Genomic DNA, 24314 nt, shown 5'->3' on the forward strand with positions numbered 1-24314 from the left:
GATAGGAGAAATTATCAACGGTCTCAAAGTTATAGTCTCCTATCTTTTCGCTTTCCGTTTTACCAATGCAGTTTGGCGTTGTTGGTTTGTTGGTTTTTGGTGCTGACGTTACCACCATATACTTTGTCTTGCCTTCATTGATGTACAGCTCAAGATCTCGTGCAGTGGATGAAGGCAGTTTGTACGTCTCGGGTCGTTCTTCCCATGATGTCGATATCGTCAGCATAGGCTAGTAATTCGGTGAACTTAAAGAGGATCGTACCTCAGCATCACGGATCACTTTTTCGAGGGCTAGGCTAAAGAGGACGCGTGATAGGGCATCCCCTTGTTGATGTCGAATGATCTTGAGAGGGATCCTGCTGCTTTTATCTGGCCTAGCACATTGGTCACGATCAGCCTAGTCAGTCTTATCAATTTCGTCGGGATAGCGAATTTTCTCATGGTCGTGTACAGATTTACCCTGGCTATGCTATCATAGGCGGCTTGAAAGTCGACGAAGAGATGGCGCAACTAGTGTCCATATTCCAACAGTTTTTCCATCGCTTGCCGCAGAGAGAAAATCTGATCTGTTGGTGATTTGCTTGGAGTGAGCCTCTTTGGTATGGGCTAATGATGTTCTGGGCGTATGGGGCTATCCGACCTCGCAAGATAGTGGAGAATATCTTATAGATGATACTCAGCAACGTGATACCTCTATAATTGCTGCACTGCGTGAAATCTCCCTTTTTATGTATGAGACAGATAATGCCTCTCTGTCAATCTTCATGGATTGATTCGCTGCCCCACACCTTGAGCACAACTTGATGAACCACTTGGTGTAATTGGTCGCTTCCATATTTACCCAATTTCGGCTGTAATTCCATCGGCTCCTGGTGACTTATGATTTTTAAGCCGATGACTTGCACGGACTGTTTCTTCTATACTTCGTGGTGGCAGTATTTGTCCGTCGTCTTCAGTTAGCCGGACCTCCAACTCGTCGATGTACTTCGAGGTGTGTAAGGCTTCATCCTGCTGCAGTTGCTGTACTTTTCGAGTTCACAGACTTGTTGGTTCTCCCAAGCTTCTTTTTTCTGTCTGTGAAGTCGCTTCTCTGCTCGCCGAAGTTCGTGATAAGTCTCCATGCGTGCCACGTCCTTTGAGAATGCAACATTACTCGGTATGCAGCATTCTTCCGTTCCGTTGCTAGCTTAAATTCATTGGCAAACCAGGCGTTCCGACTTTTTTGCGGCTGGAGCCAAGTATTTTTGTGGCCGTATCCATGATAACATTCTTCAGGTGATTGTGAAGATCATTTGTTGATGCTTCGTCTCCAGAATCTCTGTTGACTGCGGTTATTGTGGCATCCATTTCCCTCTTATAGGTGATGCGGAAGGCTATGTTGTGGATGGCTTCAGTGTTAACTCTCACCTGATTGTCAGATGGGATTCTAGGTGGTGTTGTTATTCAAGCTCGGAGCACCATGCCAACGAGATAGTGACCCGAGTCTATATTAACCCTCCTATATGTTCTGACATTCATCAAGGCTGAGAGGTGGCGGCGTTCGATCAACATGTAGTCAATTTGGTTGAAAGTGGTCCCTTCTGGAGAGGCCCACGTATGTTTGTGGACCGCTTTTCGCTCAAACCAGGTACTTCCAACTACCATTTCGTGTGACACTGCTAACTGAATAATCCGCAGTCCGTTATCATCTGTATTTTGGTGTAAGCTATGCGAACCAACGTATCGCCTGAATACGGGCTCCTTCCCTACTTAGCTATTAAAATCCCCAAGTATGATTTTGATATCATGTCCTGGACACGCTTCGAGGATTGGTTCTACTGCCCCGTAGAAAGTATCCTTCTCCGACTCTGCAGTCTTCTCTGTAGGGGCTTGAACGTTAATGAGGCTTATATTTCTAAATTTGCCTCGCAAGCGCAGAGTACATAGCCGTTCGCTTATGTTTTCAAAGCCGATAACAGCGGGTTTCATTTTTTGGCTTACTAAGAAACCTACTCCGAGCACATGGTTTACTGGATGGCCACTATAATATATGGTGTAGTGGCTCTTCTCCAGGAAACCGGTCCCTGTCCGACGCATTTCCTGTAACGTTGTTACATCAGCTCCATATTGGGACAGGGTATCAGCTAGCTTCTTGGCAGCTCCATCTCTGCACAGGTTGCGCAAGTTTCATTAGATTTTCGCAAATCGTTATTCCTCTGTCGATGCCGGGTTCGTCGTTGTGTTATCAGTCCAGTCCGAGGTTCCTGTTATGGCTTCGTAACAAATTGTTCTCCATGTGGAGTTGTCAACCCTACCCAACCCCCAACCTGGAGGACCAGTTGATAAAATTTGTCCCGTTTTTAGGCACGGGAAACTAGTCTTCATCCTTCTCCGTCTGCAACTTTTCGTTAAAAAAGAGCTCCCAGCGGTCACCACGTGGAGGTGGAGATAGGATTTGGTAGTAGAGCTGTTGGTGTTGGTTTAGCAGGCGTTTCCCAGGTTTTATGCTCCATCGTGGGTACCAATCCACGTTTCGTCCTGGGACCTATACTACCGTTTGACCACCAATACTCCGATATCACTCAATAACAATTTTATCTTCAAATGTAACTACAGGAGCTAGCATCTTCCATAAAAATATCCGAAGCTGGTGTTACGTTAGGTTTACGCTCATTTTTCCTTCTGTTCCCATCGCTGTAAAACAACCGTAGGTGTTAACTGGCACGTCCATCTTTGCCGCTGAAATCGCTTTCCGAGCCTGCTCCAATTTTTAGAAGACAATCCAATTTTTCTTCGATTTAACCACCCACCAAATTACATGATGTTCACACCTCCATATCTCCATCCTTCAACATATTTTCAGGACACATTAAAAACAAAAGGAAGAACCATCCAACCTAAATTTGTTCAAATACTTCCTGAAGACTGAATCTATTTCTCACTACCGGAAATCAGTGTATGGTCAACCGACCCTTGGATGTCGATTATAACGACTCTTGTTTTGCTCCTCCTCGGTATTGTTTATCTCTTTTGAGTAGATTCATTATCCTTCTTTCATATAGGCAGCGCACCGCACTTACTAAGAAATTGCACTGCTTCACCTGAAGTTGTCACGAAATCGATGCGCGCCCTTAACCCCATTAAAATTTGGGTCCTGCTTACTATATTCCGAGCATAAAAGAGGGGAGCTCCCACGGCCACGAGTATAGTGCAACTCTGTCTCGGACCTTCAATGAGGCAGCCCATGTGCTAGTGATACGTTACTATTTGCCATTTTTTCATAAGCGTAGTTCAGAAAACAGTGGACATTACTCTTCCCTTTCAACCCAGATAGCTAAATTGTGACATTTCCTGGAGAGCATCGCGTTCCGAACTAGCTCGAATACCCTCTAAGACGTCGATCGTAGAAGGGGCTCGTCGAAAACCACATTCTCGCTCCGAGAGGTTATCCCTAATAAAAATCTTCCCTATCGTGTCGGTCGAGTGATATAAGCGATGGGTAACCATTACCTTTCCGATTTGAGGCAAATGTAATCAGGATCCGGATGAACCAAAAGGGAAATGAATTTCATGTTGAAGTTGAGAAATTCCGAAGACAGGCTTTTCTGAGTGAAATTATGCGGTGTTTCCAAACGGTGCGGTGGAGCAAACTTGCTAGCACTGATGAAGGGAACAAGTTGTTCCCAAAATATCGGTTTTTGCAAGAATAAATATCCACACCAATGAAAAAGAAACAACAAGTTTTTATTATTTCAATCAATGGCTTTTGTTGGAACAAGTCAAAAATTTACTTGGGGAAAGTGCTGCCGTGCGTACTCAAAAGCATAAGATCATGCGTCCTCTTTGATGATGATGATCGCTACACGGGAAACAACTTGTTACGAAGACACAACAGGCGCCTCGGATTGAACGGATTACACAACGACGAACCCGGCAACGACAAAGGAATAACGATTTGTGCATCTTCTCATGAAACGTGCACTCCCTGAATAGAGATGAAGCTAGAAGTAGCTAGCCAATACCCTGCTCCACTATAGGGCTGATGTAACAGCGTTACAGGAGATACGCTGAACAAGGACCGGTTTCCTGGAGAAGAGTTACTACACCATACATTATAGCGGTCATCCAGTAAACCATGTGCTCGGGATAGGTTTCTTAATCAGCCAAAAAATGAAACCTGCTGTTATCGGCTATGAAAACATAAGCGAACGGCTATGCACTCTGCGCTTGCTAGGCAAATTTAGAATTATAAGCCTTATTAACGTTCCCTATAGAGGATTGCAGAGTCGGAGAAGGATACCTTCTACGAGGCAGTAGAACGAACCCTCGAAACCTGTCCCAAGTATGATATCAAAATCATACTTGATAATTTTAACAGCCAGGTAGGGTCGCAGCCCGTATTCAGGCGATATGTCGACTCCCATAGCTTATATCAAAATACAAATGATAACGGACTGCGTATTATTCAATTACCAGTGTCACACGAAATGGTTGTTGGAAGTACCTGGTAGCGCGGAAAGGTTCAGGTTCCACAAACATACGTGGGCCTCTCCAGACGAGACCGCACTGCTGATTGAACGCCGCCACCTCTCAGTCTTGATGAATGTCAGAACATATAGGGGGGCCAATATAGACTCGGATCACTATTTCATTGGCATGGTGCTCCCAGTTCGAATTACAACACCGCCTACAATCGCCTCTAACAATAAGATGAGAGTGAATACTGAAGCCATTCACTACAGAGCCGTCCGTAAAACCTATAAGGGGGAAATGGATGCCGCAATAACCGTAGCTAACAGATATCCTGGAGATGAAGCATCAACAAATGATCTTCACAATCACTTGAAGAACGTTATCATAAATACGTCCACAAACATAATTGGCTCCAGCCGCAGAAAGAGTCGGAACGACTGGTTTAACGATGAATATAAGCTAGAAACGCAACGGAAGAATGCTGCATACCGAGTAATGTTGCATTCTTAAAGGACGCGAGCACGCACGGACACTTGTCACTTGTCCGGCAAGCGGAGAAGCGACTTCACAGACGGTAAGAAGTACAGAGAGCAACCCCACCAGCCGCGGAAGTTCTACCAAAAAGTCAGCAAGATGACGCCTTACACTCCTCGATGTTCATCCTGCCGAGACAAAGAGGGAAATCTGAGCAGCAACTATAGAGGTATCACGTTGCTGAGTAACATCTATAAGATAGCCCCATACGCCCAGAACGTCATTGGCCCATACCAAAGAGGCTTCACACCAGATAAATCAGCAACAAATCAAATAATCTCTCTGCGGCAAGCGATGGAAAAACTGTTGGAATATAGACATCAGTTGCACCCTCTATTCATCGACTTTAAAGCCGCCTATGAGAATTCGGAATCCCGACGAAATTGATAAGATAATATAAGATCTACGACAAGGGGATGCCCTATCATGCGTCCTTTTTAACCTGGCCCTCGAGAAAGTGATCCGTGATGCTGAAGTAAATGCAAGAGGAGCGATCCTCTTTAAAACCACCCAACTACTGACCTATGCTGATGATATCAACATCATAGGAAGAATGTCCCGAGACGTACATACTGCCAGATCGAGCAGGCAGCGCGAGATCTTGGGCTGTACATCAACGAAGGCAAGACAAAATATAGGGTGGCAACGTCAGCACCAAAAACCAACCAAACAACAACATCAAACCGCACTGGTCAAACGGGAAGAATAAAGATAGAAAACTACAACTTTGAGACCGTTGATAATTTGTCCTATTTAGGGTCGAAAATCACAACCGATAGCAGCTACGATGATGAAATCCGCGGACGGTTGTTGGAAGCCAACAGCTTACAAAAATTGTTCCCCTTGAAACGTCTGACCATAGGGTCAAAGCTCCTACTGTGCGAGACTATGAACGTGCCAGTCCTCGTGTATTCCTCAGAAACCTGGGTCCTTAGCAAAAAAAAATTCCTCCACGTATTCTTCGGAGACTTGGGTTCTTAGCAAGAACAATTTCGAACTCTTGGCCGCGTTCGAGAGAAGAATCCCCCGGAGAATTTTTGGCCCCCTACATGAAGATGGACGATTCCCTCGCCTACATAATGGTGGAATCTATGAGCGATACAATGACCGCCTGGTTGTGGATAAAATCCCGCTCAATAGGTTACGGTGAGCTGTTCACTTAATCCGTATGGATCAGGATGATCCACCCCGGAAATTCTTTAATGGCAATATTTATGGTAGAAAAAGAAAACGAGGCAGACCCTGCCTGAGATGAAGCGATGGCGTAGGTCAGGACGCCAAACAGGGATATCGAATTGGTGAAGCTTATCACAAAACCGGGGTATCTGGAGTTCCTTAATAAGGCAAGCCTAGACCGGATACCGGTTGTTGCGCCGTTGATGATGATGATGAAATCATGAGAGCAGACTTTGCTAGATCAACACCCCGAAACTGCAATTCATATCGACTATCGCCAAGCTTTCCAGAATACTAACTCACAGTACCACAAAAGGGAGGGGAGTGCTCCCCAGAAATCCACCATCCAACTTTGCTTAGACCCAGAGTGTCCAGCTTATATCACCGAAATTCTCATTAAAGTTGGGGAAAGCGTACATTCTAGGAAATAGCCCTCAAGTTTCTATCCCTTTTAGTCGCCTTCTATGACAAGCATGGAGTACTTTGACTACATTCTGAAGCCCCAGATCAATATGAGAGAAATTAATGTCCACTCGTAAATAATCATAAAGTTGTAATCTTTCAACTCTTATGTACTTTTTTTTCAACAAATGTTGGAAGGCAGCTGATAAGGTGGTTAGAGCTTTGTACTCGTTGTCTTCATAAATTATTTCAGCCACAGATACCACGATTCCAACACCAGTACTGAAAGGTGCCTCACGGAGAATACTACGTTCCGAATAGAAATTATTTATAAAGTGAATATTTTCAAGGTGTATCTTAAGTAGTTTCAATGTAAGTCCTGTTTGAAATGAATCCCCGGTTAAAGTAATAATTTTATGCTTGAAATTCAATTTAGGGGGCACACATTTCTATAATTATTTATATCTGATAAGTTAAAAAAGTGCTAGTAATGCTTGTTTATTTCTTAATTTGATAATACATAATATCAATCAAAAATATGATTCATTAATCTAATCAGGCCAAGTTTTAAAGTCTATCATACCTCTTGTAATATAATAACTAATTTTGAAATCGATAGAACTTTTATTTTAGTGATCAGATCAAGATACAATCCCCATCTTGAAGATGCTGCTGACTATAGCGGTAGTGGTGGTGTCTCTGCTAGTTTTCTTGGACTGGCTGAGCAAGAAAAGGCGTAACGATGCGTCTGCTGAAATACCTGGTCCAGCAATCCTCCCTATCTTCGGAAATTACTTTATGTTCACAATGTTTAATACGAAAGGTAGGCTATAGTATAAGTATAACTCCTAAACTAGATAGTTCTACGTTTATGATTTTACCCAATTACAGATGTTATGAAAGTCATGAAGCACCATGACATACTGTATAATGGCTTCTCCCGTACCTGGTTTTTCAACAGACTATCCGTCCTGATGTCCCGGCCGAAGGACCTCGAAATTGTTCTCAGTAGTACCAGGCACATCAAAAAGGGTATGCTGTATGATATTCTTGGTTTGTGGTTGGGCCAAGGACTCCTAACAAGCACAGGATCAAAATGGCACTCAAGACGCAAAGTTATCACTCCAGCATTTCACTTCAAAATTCTAGAACAATTTGTGGATATCTTCGACCAACAGAGTACGATTCTTGTAAAACAATTGAAAAAGCATTCTATCGAAGAAAAACCTTTCAACGTGTATCCTTACATTACATTAGCTGCTTTGGATGTTGTTTGTGGTAAGCCCATATTCTTTTCTGAATCCTAATGCTATCAGGGACCTTCAAAACGGAACATTCAATCTTTCTTTCAGAAACTGCCATGGGTGTGAAAGTTAACGCTCAAACCGATCCAGGTTGCGAATATGTGCGAGCAGTTTCTGAGTACGATTTTTCATATAAGATCCTCAATCACCGTTATTTATGAAACAATTCATCCTTTTCAGCATAACAGAAATAATTATGCATCGCCTGGCGAACAATTTTATTCAAAACGATCTACTGTTCGCTATTTTTGCATCTAAAGAAAAAAGGAGACAGGATGAGGCCCTAAAAATACTCCACCGTTTTACAGAAAGAGTCATTGAACGACGACGTGTTTCGTTAGAAAAGGAGTTAGCCGAAAAGCAATCAATAGGTAATATGTGTAAAGAGATCAGGATAGAAAGGAGAAGGGATCTCTTGTCAGTGTGCACCAAACCTTAATTGTTACTATTATCGTAACCTTCACTAACTTTCGAGCCACTTAGTACGTTATTATTTATATCCAGTTACTTTAGTTTAGTGAGGGGAGCCGCAACTACAAGCACTCAGGCCTTTTGTGAGGCCCATTGCAGTACCCCCTACAGTCATGTATTTAATGGCCTCTCATCTACGGCGTTAGCATTCTTTTTAGAATCTATGAAGAAGCAGAGAGTGCCCCGATTTTTCGTTGAAGAAGACCTTACCGAGGTATCTCCATCTGAGATATGAGCAGCTCTATACCAACTGGCCTGGTATGATGTTACTATTTAGTGCTAATAACACTGCCTAACTGTTGGAATAGATTCCAATAGTGTGATGCGGTCATTTTTGTCACAAGCATTCTTCTGTTGCCAATGAAATGGCATATACCCAAGCCTGCCTAAATCGGGGTAGAAATGGAGGGATTCCGTCCGAGGTCCGTAGTTATCTCGGGAGCTCCCTGACTTCTTTTTTTTTTCTTCAGCCTTTGTCCCGTTCACAAGCGGGGTCGGCTCGTCGTGATCGGCTTCGCCATTTGGCTCTATCGAATGCCTGATCTGGGTGCAATCTCGAGGCTTTCAAATCCCCATCCAGCGTATCAAGCCACCGTTGCTTAGGTCTGCATTTTGGTCGTTTACCATCGACTTCGATGTTCAGACCAATCTTGGCAAGTGAATTCTCGTTTGCACGAATTGCGTGACCATACCATCGAAGACGCCTCTCTCGCAACTTTTCCACGATTGGTGCAACCCCATAACGATCGCGGATATCCTCATTTCGGATGTGATCTAAACGTGTGACGCCACTAGTCCAACGTAGCATCTTCGTCTCCATTACCGCAAGACGCCGTTCATTGTCTTTTATGGTCGGCCAACACTCAGAACCATAGAGAGCGACTGAACGGACGACATTGCGGTAAATTTTAGATTTGAGACGCTCGTTGATACGTCGATCACAAAGGACACCAGTTGTGGAACGCCACTTCATCCAGGTTGCGTTAATGCGTAAAGCAATTTCATAACGCAGTTCTCCATTGGCTAATAGCGTTGACCCGAGGTATTTAAATCGCTCAGTTCTGGGCAGATCACTGCCGCTGACAGTGATTATGCCTGTTTCATGGGGATCGGTCGTCAAAAACTCAGTTTTGTTTAAATTCAATCTGAGACCGTGTTGCATGAGGCGATCATTCTATTTTTGAACAAGTTGCTCGAGATCATTTTTGCTATCAGATGCTAGGAAAACATCATCTGCATAAAGCAGTGTGTAGGGCGCTGGACGTTGGATATCCCGTGTGACGGTGTCCATAACAAGGACAAAGAGGAGTGGTGAGAGGGCACTTCCTTGATGAACACCAACAGAGACACGAAGCGGTTTTGATACACCCGCCATACTTCGAACTTTACTTTTCGGATCGTGGTAGAGCAATTGAACCCAGCGCACGAGTTCTTCTGGCACGAAGTGTTTTCGTAAAGCATACCAGATGAGTTCGTGTGGTACACGGTCAAACGCTTTCTCTAGATCCAGAAATGCAATGTAAAGAGAGCGATGCTTCTCACGGTGTTTCTCCATGAGTAACCGCGCAGCGTGTATTGCGTCAGTAGTTCCGCAGTTCTTGACAAATCCGGCTTGATTCACGGTTATTTCAACGATTTCGCGAATACGGTTGTCAAGAATGCGTTCAAAAATCTTCATGGTATGGGAAAGTAACCGGATCGGACGGTAATTTGAACATTCTGCTGGGCTACCTTTCTTTTTCTCCCTGACTATCACCCCAGATCCGTATAATCTTCACCCCGGACCCGAATTTTTCTCTACGGCCCCACATATACCTAGAACATGATAGTAATTTTTTCAACAGACGAGGGCTGTTTCATAATTCTGAGAACACGCTTGTGCCCGATCCGCCTTCGACTACTGATCCGTCGGTGAAGGTTATAAATTCTATAATCCCGAAAGATTTGGGGCAATTTATTGACCATTCTTCCATTTTGGTGGTTATAACAGAGTATATCTTCTTAAAGACAAATCTGGAAACCATATGATCGGCAGGCATCAGAGCCACCAAATGTCTCCCAAAGAATTTCCCGATGAACGCATCACCAGTAATATCAAGCCTATGTATATGCATCGTTAGCTGCTTTCGAGTGCTTCGGTTAGCATAGTTCTCATTGCCAGGGTAATAATAAAAATAATAAACCAGTATACATGGTCGGTTGGCACACAGCATAAATTAGGTCATTAGTCGGCCGGAGGAATTTCCACCCTTCCTCACTGCGGGGATTACGTACCTTATCCCTAAGAAGGACACGGTGCACGACCCCGCGGACACAAGACCTATTACTTGCTTACCAACCCTCTACAAATTCATCCGTTATTAGTGGAAGGGTCAATGCGCACCTCGAGACCAACAACATTCTTCCGAGGAGCAGAAGGGCTGCCCAGTTGGGTCAAGGGGTTGCAAAGAGCAACTCATTATCGACTCGGTAGTTGTAGGACAAGCAACTGGAAGCCAAAGAAACCTCTTAAGTTGCTATATCGATTATGCCAAGGCTTTTGATAATGTTCCGAATACCTGGCTAATCGATATCCTACATCTGTATCGCATTGATCCGAAACTAATAAAGTTTTTGGCGACAGTCAAGGAAGGGTGGTTTACCACTTTATCAATGCGTACATCTGACTAATACCTCAGAGCCCATCCGTATACGAAGGGGCATCTTCCAGGGGATTCGTTGAGTCCCCTTTGGTTTCACTGAACCCCCTTTCATGGCTACTGAATGATGCTAGAGGGCATGGTTTTGCAATAAAGTATGCACCAACGGAAAATTTCGATGCAGAGGAATGGAGGCTCCGTACGAGCAACTTAATGTAGTCCAGTCAGTAAGTTCATTACGATCAGCCTGGGTGATCTGAATGCCAGGATGAGTGAAAAGTTTCCAGCTTCCCACAACTTCGATAGCCTCATCATTGGCGATAAACGGCTCAAGCATAGAATCTTCCATAAGGACACTTGTGTTCAAACTGACCAGCAACATAGCAATATAATCAAATCGACCACATCGTGGTCAGTAGTAAATTTAGGAGCTATTTTCTGGATGTGCGAAACAAAAGAAACGCTGATATTGGCTTTGGGCATGATAATGGCTTGATGCTCCGCACATTGTGTCCACAACTCCTCGCAGGGATGAGGAGGATCAACCCTTGAAGCTCAACACATACCTCTGTCGGAAACCGGCTGTCGTTCGGTTTACCATTCTGACTGGACGGCAGTCATCTTGAACAGCGCTTGCCACGGTATATTGATGAGTTTTGAGCCACACTCAAAATGTTGCTGTAAATTGAAAGTGGATCAGCAAGTGTAAGAAACTGAAGGCTTTTGTTTCCCCTGCAAGTAGGACGAAAGTTATGCGCTTGAAGTCCGGTATTGCAGCAAACCTCGAGAATTGCAACGTAACGTATCGCTCGATTTCTCATTCATAATGGTGAGCAGTTGAGGAGGTCAGGGCAACATTTCACCACAGTTTTCATTCGTCTTCCGTGAAGCTCCAGCAGTGTAGAGTAGAGAGAGTTGTTACTTCCCCTCGTTCATAAATCCCAGGAGTCTAAAATGTGTCCCAGCAGAAGGGGTGATAGTCAAAATTCCGAAAAAGAGCAAACATCTCGAATGCGACAATTGAAGGGGTTTTTTACATGTTTCCTGCTATCACGAAGGTATTAGCTAAAACCTTCCAGGATCGCATCCGCCCAGGCCACATTAACCCTCCAAATCACTGTGGACCACCATGCGAAGTTTAGATCACCTCATCTCCTCTTTATCAATTTCGAGGAAGCTTTCAACAGCGCGAACTGGGATCTGGAATGCTTTACGCTGAAGGTACATTCCGAAGAAACTAACATATTTGGGCGCACATGTTTCATCAAAATAAAATCTCAGAGGAAGTGAATGAAGGTTGCTACTTGCCAGCCATAATTTTTTTTTTCGCGATATCGTTGAAGTTCCTAATGCTATCGTGGTTGAAGAACGTGGAGGAATTTAATAGAATATGTTCTCTTCTCTCACTTATGACATCTGCTTGCTTTCTCATCGAATCATAGACCTTGTCCAAATGGCTCTAGATTTGGAGAAAAAACCAAGCGCATTCAGACTGAAGATAAATACCAACAAAATCAAGGTTCTCAGCCTGACTGGTCATAGCATTCTTCCTATGAGTAGAATATCGAAAGCGTTTGTCAATTTGTATATCTCACAAGCGTTTCTTCTGCGAGTGGTGGTACTGAAACTGATGTTGTTCAACGCATTAACAGCACTAAATCCGCCTTCGCTGTTTTATCCAAAATTGCAACTATCTTATCACCAGCATTAAATGCTGTTCCGCACCAGTATTCTCTCTGCACTATTATATGGGAGTGGTACATGGAAAGTGGCCGCTGCTGTTATTCAAAAAGCTTTCATTAATTCATGTATGCATGCAAAACAATAACCAATGAAGAACTTGGTCAGCAAACTGGCCAGATACCCGTAGACATGTTGGCCAAGAAGTGGAGGTAACAGTGGATAAGCCACACATTAAGGAAGAGCAACAATTCCATTGTGGTATATGTCACAAAATGGAATCCACACACATCCGGGAATCAACAGATATGGCGCGTTGATGTGGTTGACGCATTATGTATACATACATACTCCCATATAATTGATAGCTATCTCACCTTCATATATGACAATCTCAGCTTACTGAAAGTACCTGTCGAGATCATCACCATATACCAGTTAACCTTCTCCGTATGGTGTGTGGAGGGTGTGTGTGTGTGTTTGGAGAAAAAATTAAGGTCCAAGGTGAAAATCATGAGGAAAAACCGAGCAAAATTTCTCGAAATTCTATTGAGGGCCTAGTAGACCACCCCGTCTAGTCAGGCCTAGGTGCCCCTTATACTCGCGAATAAGACCCTCCCATCCGTACGCCATCCTACATCCTTTATGACCTTATTTACTTTTCCTACAGCAGAGCCTTCTAAGCCAGAGCCTCCTTCTCATCAAATGACTGTTTCCAAAGATGTTTCCCGAGCAATTCACCATACGAAATACCTCCATCACTGTGAAATAAAATTTTGCCTCTGCGCCTAAATTTTTTAAATACTTGGATTCCTACAATTACAGATGACCCTGCCGACGACATTGGATCAAAGAAGAAAGTGCCCTTGCTAGATATTCTCCTCCAATCAACTATCAATGGACAACCCCTTACAAATGCCGACATTCGAGAAGAAGTTGATACCTTCATGTTTGAAGGCCACGACACAACCACATCTGGTATTTGTTACGTCCTTTATCTTCTATCACGACATCCCGACGTCCAGAAGAAATTATTCCAAGAAATTCGTGGAGTAATTGGCAATGATAAAGAAATACCAATGACTTTCAAAGATTTACAGGAATTAAAGTATATGGAGTGTGTTATTAAGGAATCCTTAAGGATGTATCCCCCAGTGCCAATTATTTTGAGGGAATTCACAGAAGATACCAATATAAGTAAGAGAAAATCTGACATTTCAAATTATTATTAATAAAATAATAAATAACAAAAATAATTTATAAAATATTTACAGATGGTTACGTGGTCCCAGAAGGAACTCAGCTGACTATACCGATTTACTTAATGATGAAAAACCCAGACATTTTCGCTGATCCTGAAACATTCAATCCAGACCGACACACACTAGAAAATTCGACGGAAAAGGTCAATCCTTACGCGTATATCCCATTTAGTGCTGGCCCCCGAAATTGTATTGGTCAGAAATTTGCTATGCTGGAGATGAAAAGTGCGATAACTAAGGTATTGAGACACTATGAACTATTGCCTTTGGGCGAGGCTCCTGATCCAGTGATTAATCTTGTAATGAGATCAACAAATGGTGTTAATATAGGGATCAGGCAAAGAGTGTATTAACTCTTCAATTTAAAGTCCTTTTCTGTGTTAGTAATTTTGTCAATAAAGTTCTAGGAAAGTAGTCAAATTTTGAGTTATTATAATGTCACTCCCTCTCTGGACAGAACTGAAGAAAGGAAGTAATTATTATTATTTACCACTCTAGAGAACATGCACAAAAGAAGGTGGATGCGGTATCAAAAATTAGTGAGATTGAGTCGTCCAGTATAACCAACTCGTGAAATTTCCATATTAATGTGAATAGATGGAGGAAATCTACTATATTAAGTCGATAGACTTACTTTGGAAGGAAGAACAAAAACAAATTCTTTGGACGCATGACAAGCGAGGCCCGCTCGTCGGGATCGGTTTCGCCATTTGGCTCTATCGAATGCCTGATCTGGGTGCAATCTCGAGGCTTCTAAATCCCCATCCAGCGTATCAAGCCACCGTTGTTTCGGCCTGCCTTTTGATCGTTTACAATCGACTTCTCTTCGAATTCTCGTTAGCGCGAATTGCGTAACCACACCATCGAAAACTAATGATATGATTACAGCGTTTATCAAAACGCAGCCTGTCGTCCTAAACAAAATTTGATTCAGATAGAATTTAGACTACCAAGTCTAGGAGGAGGTGTAGAAGGTTAGCGCGTCTCGATCGGATTTACCACTTTCATCAGTCATAAGCGTGACACTGACTGCTATTTTGGATTCCTTTGGGTCATTTTCGTAAGTAAGCCCTCCATTTTAGACAGGTCGATAGGACTGAAGGTATTCACACCGGATTTATTTTGTTCGATCTCCAGAAACTCTGCTTTCTCTAGAGGTATAGCATCCGGTGATCACTTCATTTTTCATTTCATTTTTTGCTAAGGACCCAAGTCTCCGAGGAATACATAAGGACTGGCAAGATCATAGTCTTGTACAGTAAGGGCTTTGACCCTATTGTGAGACGTTTCGAGCGAAACCTGAAATAGGCTCCGTTGGCAGCCAACAATCGTGCGTGGATTTAATCGACATAGCTGTTATCCGTCCCTGTCCAACGCATCTCCTGTAACGCTGTTACATCAGCTCTATATTGGGACAGGGTATCGGCTAGCTGTTCAGCAGCTTCATCTCTGTAGAGGGAGCGCACGTTCCATGAGAAAATGCGCAAATCGGTATTCCTTTGTCGTTTCCGGGTTCTTCGTTGTGTTATCCATCCAGTCCGAGGCTTCGTAACAAGTTGTTTTCCATGTAGAGTTGTCAGCCTTACCCAACCCCCAACCCGGAGGACCAGTTGGTACAATTTGTCCCGTTTTTAGGCGCGGGAGACTCCCCTTCATCCTTCTCCGTCTGCAGCTTTTCGTTAAAAAAGAGCTCCCAGCGGTCACCACGTGGAGTTGGAGATAGGGTTTGGTAGTAGAGCTGTTGGTGTTGGTTCGGCAGGCGTTTCCCAGGTTTTATGCTCCGTCGTTCACGTTTTGCTCTGGGACCTATACTGCCCTTTGACCACCGTATCCTCCTTTTGGGAGAGAGAATTAAACTCGGCCGTCCACCTGACATACCTTAGTTTATAATTGGTGAGAAGCTGAGTACTGCACTCATAGTGCTAACGATCAGAAGATTTCGATTTTTTTCAACAATGGAAACTGTAGAAACGAAACCATGCTGTAAATAAAAAATAATTGGCAAATACTAGTAGAGCCAGGAAATCTCCAGTAAGAACATTTTACAAAAAGGCAAGGGCAAGGGAGGAGGAAGAACACCGTGATCTTCTAAGCAGCCTTAAGGAGGCCATACGGAAAAGTAAATGGGGAGCCGGTCGTGTCTTGAGGCTAATGTGAACCCGTAGGGTGCTACGTATGAAGTTGGAACGAACAGACTCCGTGGGCAGAAATTACCTCTGTTGATGCCCCCGTGCCCCTTATTTCAGATAATTACAGCCATTTTCTCGCAGCAGGAGGGTGGAGCTCACCGAATGATTCAACGCAACATATTCTCGATCCCTAAAGCCACCGAGTAGGAACTACGGGAGATCTACGGACGATAGATGCTAAGCCCAATCCCTAATGGTTCATATATATGAAATGTGTTTCCTACCCTGTAGAGAGCGTAGAAGCTTGTTTCGCTACCAAAAGCTGTCTGACGTACCCTCTTTATATTGTCCCGCATATTTTCTAAACAGGATGTGGAAGACATTAGAGATGCTGATGTACAAGTCTGATTTTGTTCATCAAGTCAGCGGGTGGCATGGTTGTGAGTGTAGATTGACTGACAATGGCCGTTGATAAGTGCCGCGTGGCGCTAGATCTCAGAATCTGTCTAGATTTTAATTCAGCCAACTGAGGTTAAATTGAAGACACTTTAACTAAACTCTTTGTTCCTGACTACTTAATTAGGTTATTCGAAAGTTATCTCTCAGAGTACTTAACCTTATCGTGTCATAAAGGCAACGTTGTCCGTTTTGTGGACAACTTCGGGGTAATTGTAGCAGCGAAACATTCAATATGAAGTTGTAACTATTCATGGCGTCAAATCACGGTTTCCATTGGACGAAGCGGACCTGGAGGATGAAAAGTAGAAAAAGACCTTTATTACTAATCACAGGAAATAGGGGTGTATATCACGAGGTTGCAACAAAATTGATAACTAGATACCTGCGAGTAATGAATGATGCCAAGCTAAACTTCAAGCGGCTAGGAAGAAGGTGCACAGTAGCTGGCAGCAACTGTAAAATAACTTCGAAATGTTTTCCTAGACCAATACACTATACAATAGGTCGAGCGAAAGTACGGGAATTGAATTACCTCCTGACGCTAACTCCTGCGCAATAGTTATAGGAAATATTCGCATTACCTCGGATTGGACAAATTTCCTGACTGGGCCTATACCAGACGAATACCAGACGACCTGGACCACAAGTTTAGTGGATGGGTGAGTGACGCCTTCCACATATTTCTCAGAAATTTCTGGAGAAAATGTTGATGTCAGAGCGAAATTGAAGCGAATAACACGCGTGCTAAAGAAAGAACTTCAAAAACTAAATCGAACCTGGAAAAAGCAATGAACACGTGCTAGTATAAACCATAACTCTCCCGGCAAAGTAATGTTTCACCGTGATTCCGCGAGTTATGGGCAGAAAAATGTAATTTTAGTGAAGGTGTATCCCACTCAATGCCAAAGATTGGTACAGCTGCAACCCCATCCCCGTCCCAACAGTCAATCAGTCTTTAAATGAGGACCCAATCTATCCCCAAAAAATATGTATATATACGAGGTAGCAGGATAATAAGTTTGCATTTATATGAAGTGAAGACAACATGACAGTCTATAAGAAGAATGGAATCCCATTACAGCCTATTTCATATCCTCCTGGATATTTGGGTAATACTTGTCTTTAAAGCTACAAAAAAGATAGTTACAAAACCTTCCTTGATGACGGTCCGGACCATTTGGGAAGCAGCTTACTTCCTCCCTTGTGGTCGACGGACTCCGCTTTTTCTGGGTTAAACACCCAAATTTAAAAAAAAAAAAATTGACTGGCGGTTTCGTCCAGGGCAGAGGCAACATATCAGATGCTGCCTCACCTCTGCCCTGGGAGCAGCGTGATCGAAGGACAGATGGCAATCGCTCCATTTATACATAGTATAGTCATAAGTTCTGCCAGTCAAACAAATCTTTATTTTTTACGAAGTAATAAATCAAATCAATCGAAGAGTACATCATTGGAAAAGGAAAACATAGAGCTCTCAAACGAAAAAAATACTCCAAATGGCCGCCGTTAGCAGCTATACAAGCCCGAAGTTTGTGAAGCCATGCATCGATCGCTTCACGCATGGTATGAAGCGACATTTCTCGAACGGCACGCACGATGCTAGCCTTCAAACTCTCCAAATCAGTGTAAGTTCGATCGCAGACAGTTTCCCATAACTTAGCCGAAAGTCTGTAGTCCAGAGGATTCAAATCTGGGCTGCTGCCATTTATCCGCGGTTATAAAGTCAGGAACACATAACGCTAACCACTGCTGAACTATCTTGGCTTTGTGAGCGGAGGTCGAGTCCTGCTGAAAGCATCACGGCTTTCCAGCGAATAGAGATTCACTCAATGACTCGACTACATCCTTTAACATCTTTTCGTACACGCTCGCATTGGTTTTGACGCCGGCCTCGCAGAAATGAATATCACTTACTCCGTGATATGAGACCATACTCACCATACCATGACAGAGGTCGGATGGTGACGACGTTTGACTCGTGGAGCATTTTCTTTGGCTTCATAACAATTGTGAGCATATAATCGATCATTTTGTCGGTTGAATTTTTCCTCAATGGTAAAAATTTGTTCATCAGAAAATATAATTTTGCAATATTTTTTACCGGGAAATCGTTACAGAAGAGCAGCACACCGAGTTCGCCGTATTTCCTTCAGTTTTGGTGTTAACATAACAGATAACAGAGACTCATACTTCGAGTTGAAACGCCCATTTCCGCCGACATTCATTTCTGCTTGCGGAGAGGATTGCGACGAACGTGCTCACGCACAGCCTGCACGAGATTCGGGCGACGTAGGGAGCGTGGACGCCCCTCCCGCGGCCTGTCAACCACATGAGCTGTTTCGCGGTATCAAGCCAATGTGCTAAAAACGAATCGTTCGTTTACCGGCAGCTTTTTTAACAAACTATGAAGCTTTTTCGGCGTATTCCCACATTGGTGCAACGCAATAATCGCGACTCTTTTTTCGTAGTTACCGAACTTCACCGTGTTGTCGTTCACTCGCTACTGACCTTCGGAACCTGTAAGGTTGATGAAAGTGGGGTATCATTAGCTACTCTCCGTGCTCAGTGCTACCAGTTTCGGCGGCCTAATATTTCTTGCTATACGCATCGCCTGACCGAACTTATGGCTATACTATGTATATAATCGCAAACACGTAATGAGTACGAATTATATTGAAGTGAAATCTGTCATAAATTCAGAGCTAAACCAAGCCGAAGTGGTTTTTTTTTTGAGGATGTTGGGAGTCCTGAGTCTGCACCCACTTAATAAAAAACTTGGGTGTTCAACCCAAAAAAGAGGAGTCCGTAAACCACAAGGGGAGAAGTAAGTTGCTTCCCAAGTGGTCCGATCCGTCGTCAAATGGGTGCGGAATCAGGACTCCGAGCATCCTCAACAAAAATTCACTTCGGTCTGGTTTAGGTCTGAATTAATGACGGATTCCACTTCAATATAATTCGTACTCATTACGTGTTTGCGATTATATATATATGGAACGATTATTATCTATCGTTACTTTCGGCCACGTTGGTCCCAGGGCAGAGGTGAGGCAGCGTCTGATGAGTTGCTCCTACCCTGGACGAAACCGTCAATCAACTTTTTTTGAAGACCTACTTATTTATAAAATTAAATTATTAAGTTTTTAAATTTTTTTCCGAAAAGCAAATAAGAATCAATTTCCTAACAATATCTTCGGATGTTCCAGTAATAACAAATACCGGAAAATTTTTCTAATCTAACACAATCATTTTATCTGTAATTCTAATTTCTCCCAATTTAGAATTCACTCATATTTTTTGCTCCCCTTCCAGTCTTAATGAAGTAGAAATTTCCAAACTACGCAGTTATTTTTAGAGTATCATCGCTCGCACAACTCACAATTATTAAAAGTTATCTAACCACCTATTTCTATATGAAGCGCCGTATAGTGACCCCGTTCTATTACTTTGTCATTTAACGAATTTTATGGACCATATAATTCGAATAAGCTGGACCACACGTGATTACCTCAACCAGTGTCACTCATGGTGAATCCCTTAAAGTGAAGCAGTAGATTAGCTGCCTTCAACATGCAGAAACGGTTCATTCTCCTGCTCCTGAATTTCGGCTCCGCTTATTTGAAACCTCGACAGGTCTGTATTCTCGTATTCTAAATAAAATATATTTTTTTTAATTTTATATGTACCGAAATCAGCTGAATCTCCCAAATATTTCACAGTACACCTATGACATTCATATGCTGGAAGCAAAACCATTCTCGAATCCGGAATTTACAGATTTTCGCGCTACTGTGGCAAATGAAACGGCCATGGATGCAGATGTACTCCTTAAGAAGTTTGTATATAAACCTTACTTCATCCGGTCAGTCGTTCAGGTTGAACCCAATGGAAGGAAGACGACGCTCTACAACCATCCGTATTTCCTTTGTGATGGAGACAAGCACTTTATACCCGCCTATATCATAAATTACTACCAAAAGACACTTCAAATGATTTTAAAGCAAGAAATCAAATGCCCCATTGAACCCAAGCTTTACTCAATCAGGGGCTTGGTTTGGAAGTCACCTTATCTTCCTTTGAAGTTGTTTTACAAGCCAAAAAGCTATTTCTTGGTCAATGTATCTGTTTTCGAAAGTATTACGAAGTCGAAAAGCATTTATTTAGGGTCATTGTTAATGAGGAATGAGATATCAAAGCGAGCAATGTAAGTTTAGCTACTATTTTAATAAATGGTGTTGGGGATCAACGTCGAATAATTTTTGTTTCTGGTATAACGGGCAGATAGAGCAAGGATATCAATTTACCGCATATTTTAATGTGTTGTTATGATCACTGCAGGAGAATCCAGAACGAAACCCAGTTTGATATTTCTCGATCAAGTTTGCATACTTTCTATCATAGCATTTCTTTAGTTGTTGTCTCTGCAGAAGCAGGAATAAAGAAGAAACCTTCACCACTTTGGGTACCAAGTTTACATAGGACTCCACGGCGACCACCAAATACTCTCATTTAAAATGGTGTATCCCCACGAACTAGTCCTTATCGCCAATTTTTCATTTTTGTCGCATGGTGTGCTTATCAAACTGTATGCAAAAAGTGTACCAATTCACTGGTAAATTTCAAAGCAGTCCGCCTGCCTCGTCAGCGTATGTAACAATTCCCTTTCTCACTATTCACCTTTAATTACCTCTTTTTGTTTCAACAGCATAACATTACCTACATTGAAGTCGCAAGTTTGATGATAAAATATTAAACTGCAAGCTTTCCGAAGGATATTTCAGTTTCAGTGGCTGCATTACGCAAGTTTACTGCCGGTCCTGATTGGGAGTGAGCGTCACTTTGGCGCCGAACCCATCTTCTCCTATTCCAATAATCCTCCCCAATCTTCGCTATTACACTTTTCTGTCGTGAATAATTATTATATCCACAGAGAACTCCTTAGACCACACTCCTGATCCTTTTTAACGTGCCGCCGCGTTTCCTTGCACATCGCCGTGTGCCATGAATTCGAAGCGCAATGCTAACTTCGACCTTCACAGCTTAGCTGTAGCATCAATCAGCTAGGACCGCATATTAACAAACTTAGGGGTCGATCAAGATTTCAACACTCTTTTCCGCGTCCCTTCTTCTCGCATGTGTCGCGTTCCTTGTTCCTTGCTTGTATACCCTTATAAAAAAACTAGGCACCGATATTAACCTGATTCCCGGGGGCTTCCTAGCCTTCTCCAAATTAATTGTAAGCAATACATTTCCCTCCCAGTAAGCAAAACTTTCAACTAAAGCCTCGAAAATGGCTATCCCCCTTAAAATAACATGTCTCCCGAAAACATTGATCTACTACCCTCAACCCGGTCGACTTTACCAACTTCGTTGCTAACTGTCTTAATTCACGACAGGGGGTAATGTAATTTACGCCGATTTCTCTAAACTGTTTAATTCCGTGAACCATGGCACACTCCTCTTCAAACTCTCTTGACTTAAGGCTTTAACCTGGACACGGAGACTTCTTCGGCCTATCATCGACGTGAAACGTGAAGAAGTGCTCTCCTCTGTTCAGCACTTCATATGGACCCTCATACGGTGTCTGCAAGGACTTCCGGGAAGCTGGCACGCGTACCAAGACGTGTGTGAAGATATCAAGGTCCTTGTCGAAGAATGACGGAATGGCGGAGCGATTTTAATCTTGCCACGGTATCCCAGAGCAAATGAAAAAAAAACCCGTGGTGGAAAGGTTTGACCTGGTAGCAAACACAAGATGGCTGGGGAGTTTCAAATTCTCTCCGTATACCAACTCGGCGGAACTGGCGGCAAGCTCTTCGCGATGGGCTGTACGTAAGTCTAGTAAAACGAAAGGCATGAGTTGCGACCACGAGGAGACATCGTATGCCATTATAGCGGCCTTCAGTATCCTATGACAGCGCTCCAGCATCTCATTGGATTGCGGGTGGTACGCAGTCGTTTGATGGCGTTTAAAGCCCACGAGTTTGCCCAACTCCGAAAACAGGGTAGACCCGAACTGAATTCCCTGGTCAGTAATGTCTTCGGCCGGAACTCCAAAGCGTGAGATCCATTCACGACAAAGGGCCTCGAAGCATGATTGTGCGGAAATGTCGGCCAGAGGTATTGCTTCAGGCCACCGCGTCAACCTATCGATAATTGTGAGGCAATACTTGAATCGTGAGAAAACGCTTTGTAGACCGAAGGAATAAGCCTACCGCTTTCCGTACGTGCTTGGTGGCTTTACACTTCTGGCACGCGATGCACTGTCTGGCCCAGAAGTCAACATCCTTATTCATTGATGGCCAGAAATATTTATTGGTGACAATCCGATTCGATGTCCGAATGCCTGGGTGCGCAAGATCGTGTACTGCATGGAATTCTTCCTCGCGAAAAGCGGCCGGAATATATGGCTTAGGTCCCTTTTCAGAGGTCTCTTAGACTATTTCGGAGGATGAGACAAAAAGGGGAAACTCTCGAAATTTATATTTGGAGTTGTCCCTGAGGCTCTGAAGCACTGCGCCATCCTTCTGTGCCTCGGTGATTTCCGAAAAATCGACCGTGGCAGGAACTTTAACCTCTGAAACGCGTGGCAAAGCATCTGCGACTAAATTATCCTTGCCGGGCACATGCTGGATGTCCGAAGTAAAAGCTCAGGTACCGGAGTTGGCGAAGGGACGCTTTGTCGGAGTTCTGCTTAAAAGTGAAGGTAAGAAGCTTGCGGTCTGTGAACACTGTGAACGGTCTGCCTTTTAGGGAATATCGGAAGTATTTGATTGCCATGTACGCGGCTAATAGCTCACGATCATAGGTGCTGTAGTTCTGTTGAGCTGTATTCAATTTCTTGAAAAAGAAGCTCAACGGCTGCAGATTTGATTCCCTTTTTTGGTGAAGAGCAGCACCTATCGCAATGTCTAAGCTCTGGCGAATACGGCTAAGGGTGCATCTCTTTGAGGAAATGACAGAAGTGTAGTGTCAGCCAGCTTTCGTTTGGCTAGCTCAAAAGCCTGGATGGCCTCTGTAGACCACACAATCACGCGTGAGTATTTAACCTTGGGTCCAGGCAAGTAGACATTGAGGATCGCTTGATGTTGTGCGGCTTTAGGAAACGACGATAGAAGTTTAACATACCCAAAAATTTGCACTTTTCAACCAAAACATAGTCCAAGTCCAAGTACACGAAACAAAAGTTAAAGTCGCAAGACAGAGTGGATGAACTTCTGAAAAGTTTGCGCCGCATTACACAGACCAAAAGACATCCGTGTGAACTCGAAAATTCCGAAGGGTGTGAAACACGGCAGTTAGCGAAGTTATATATGGGGCGCGCGTGCACCTCGTGGATTTTGCAAGCAGTGTTTGTTCATACCTCCAACGATCCGGAGTCCGAACAAGCCAAGATGGCCTGAGTGCAGCGACAGCGATTCAGCTTTGCTGTCTCACTTACCAACAGTCACTTGAAGAGGGCGGTAACTTCGAGTAGGAACACTCCTCCAGAACATCGGTGGCGAGTCCCATCGACTCCTCTTCCAAGCCGACGAGCGCGTGATTAAATCTTGCGACATCAGCAGTGATGCCAGTGAGCGCGAACTTCGCCTCCAATTGCCGAAGCCAGGCCTTCGGGTTACGTCGCCAAAATGGTGGCACTAGTTCCGCCACTGCGGCTACGGGGAGTGCGGATGCGCCGTAGACGTTTGCCGCCCCGTTATTGATTGATATTCGCGAATATAAATGAATTACCTAGAGACAATGAAGAGTCGTCCGATCCCCACAACGAACGAAAAACTCAATCACACTCGGAGTGGAATTACTCGA

At 43.5% G+C, this 24314-nt stretch overlaps 2 protein-coding genes across 3 annotated transcripts; both read left to right on the forward strand.

Annotated features, from left to right (window-relative positions):
* Positions 1 to 6796: 6796 nt before the first annotated feature.
* Positions 6797 to 14340, forward strand: LOC119655791 (cytochrome P450 4d2-like). 2 transcript variants are annotated; one of them, XM_038061885.1, is made up of 7 exons: positions 6797 to 6936; positions 7184 to 7387; positions 7456 to 7842; positions 7917 to 7986; positions 8049 to 8239; positions 13484 to 13855; positions 13933 to 14340. In XM_038061885.1, exons 2-7 carry the CDS (start codon positions 7231 to 7233, stop codon positions 14271 to 14273), a joined length of 1518 nt encoding a protein of 505 aa, XP_037917813.1. In that variant the 5' UTR covers positions 6797 to 6936; positions 7184 to 7230; the 3' UTR covers positions 14274 to 14340. The 2 variants fall into 2 exon arrangements, with proteins under 2 accessions (XP_037917813.1, XP_037917814.1); XM_038061886.1 differs by having other exon boundaries at positions 6806 to 6936; positions 7198 to 7387.
* A 5521-nt stretch (positions 14341 to 19861) lies between these two features.
* LOC119653424 lies at positions 19862 to 20713 on the forward strand. Its single transcript, XM_038058003.1, has 2 exons — positions 19862 to 20138; positions 20225 to 20713. The coding sequence occupies exons 1-2, from the start codon at positions 20076 to 20078 to the stop codon at positions 20711 to 20713; spliced, it is 552 nt and encodes a 183-aa protein (XP_037913931.1). The 5' UTR covers positions 19862 to 20075.
* The last annotated feature ends 3601 nt before the right edge of the window (positions 20714 to 24314 follow it).

Source organism: Hermetia illucens, chromosome 4 (genome assembly GCF_905115235.1).
Source record: "Hermetia illucens chromosome 4, iHerIll2.2.curated.20191125, whole genome shotgun sequence".
NCBI classification, from domain to species: domain Eukaryota; kingdom Metazoa; phylum Arthropoda; class Insecta; order Diptera; family Stratiomyidae; genus Hermetia; species Hermetia illucens.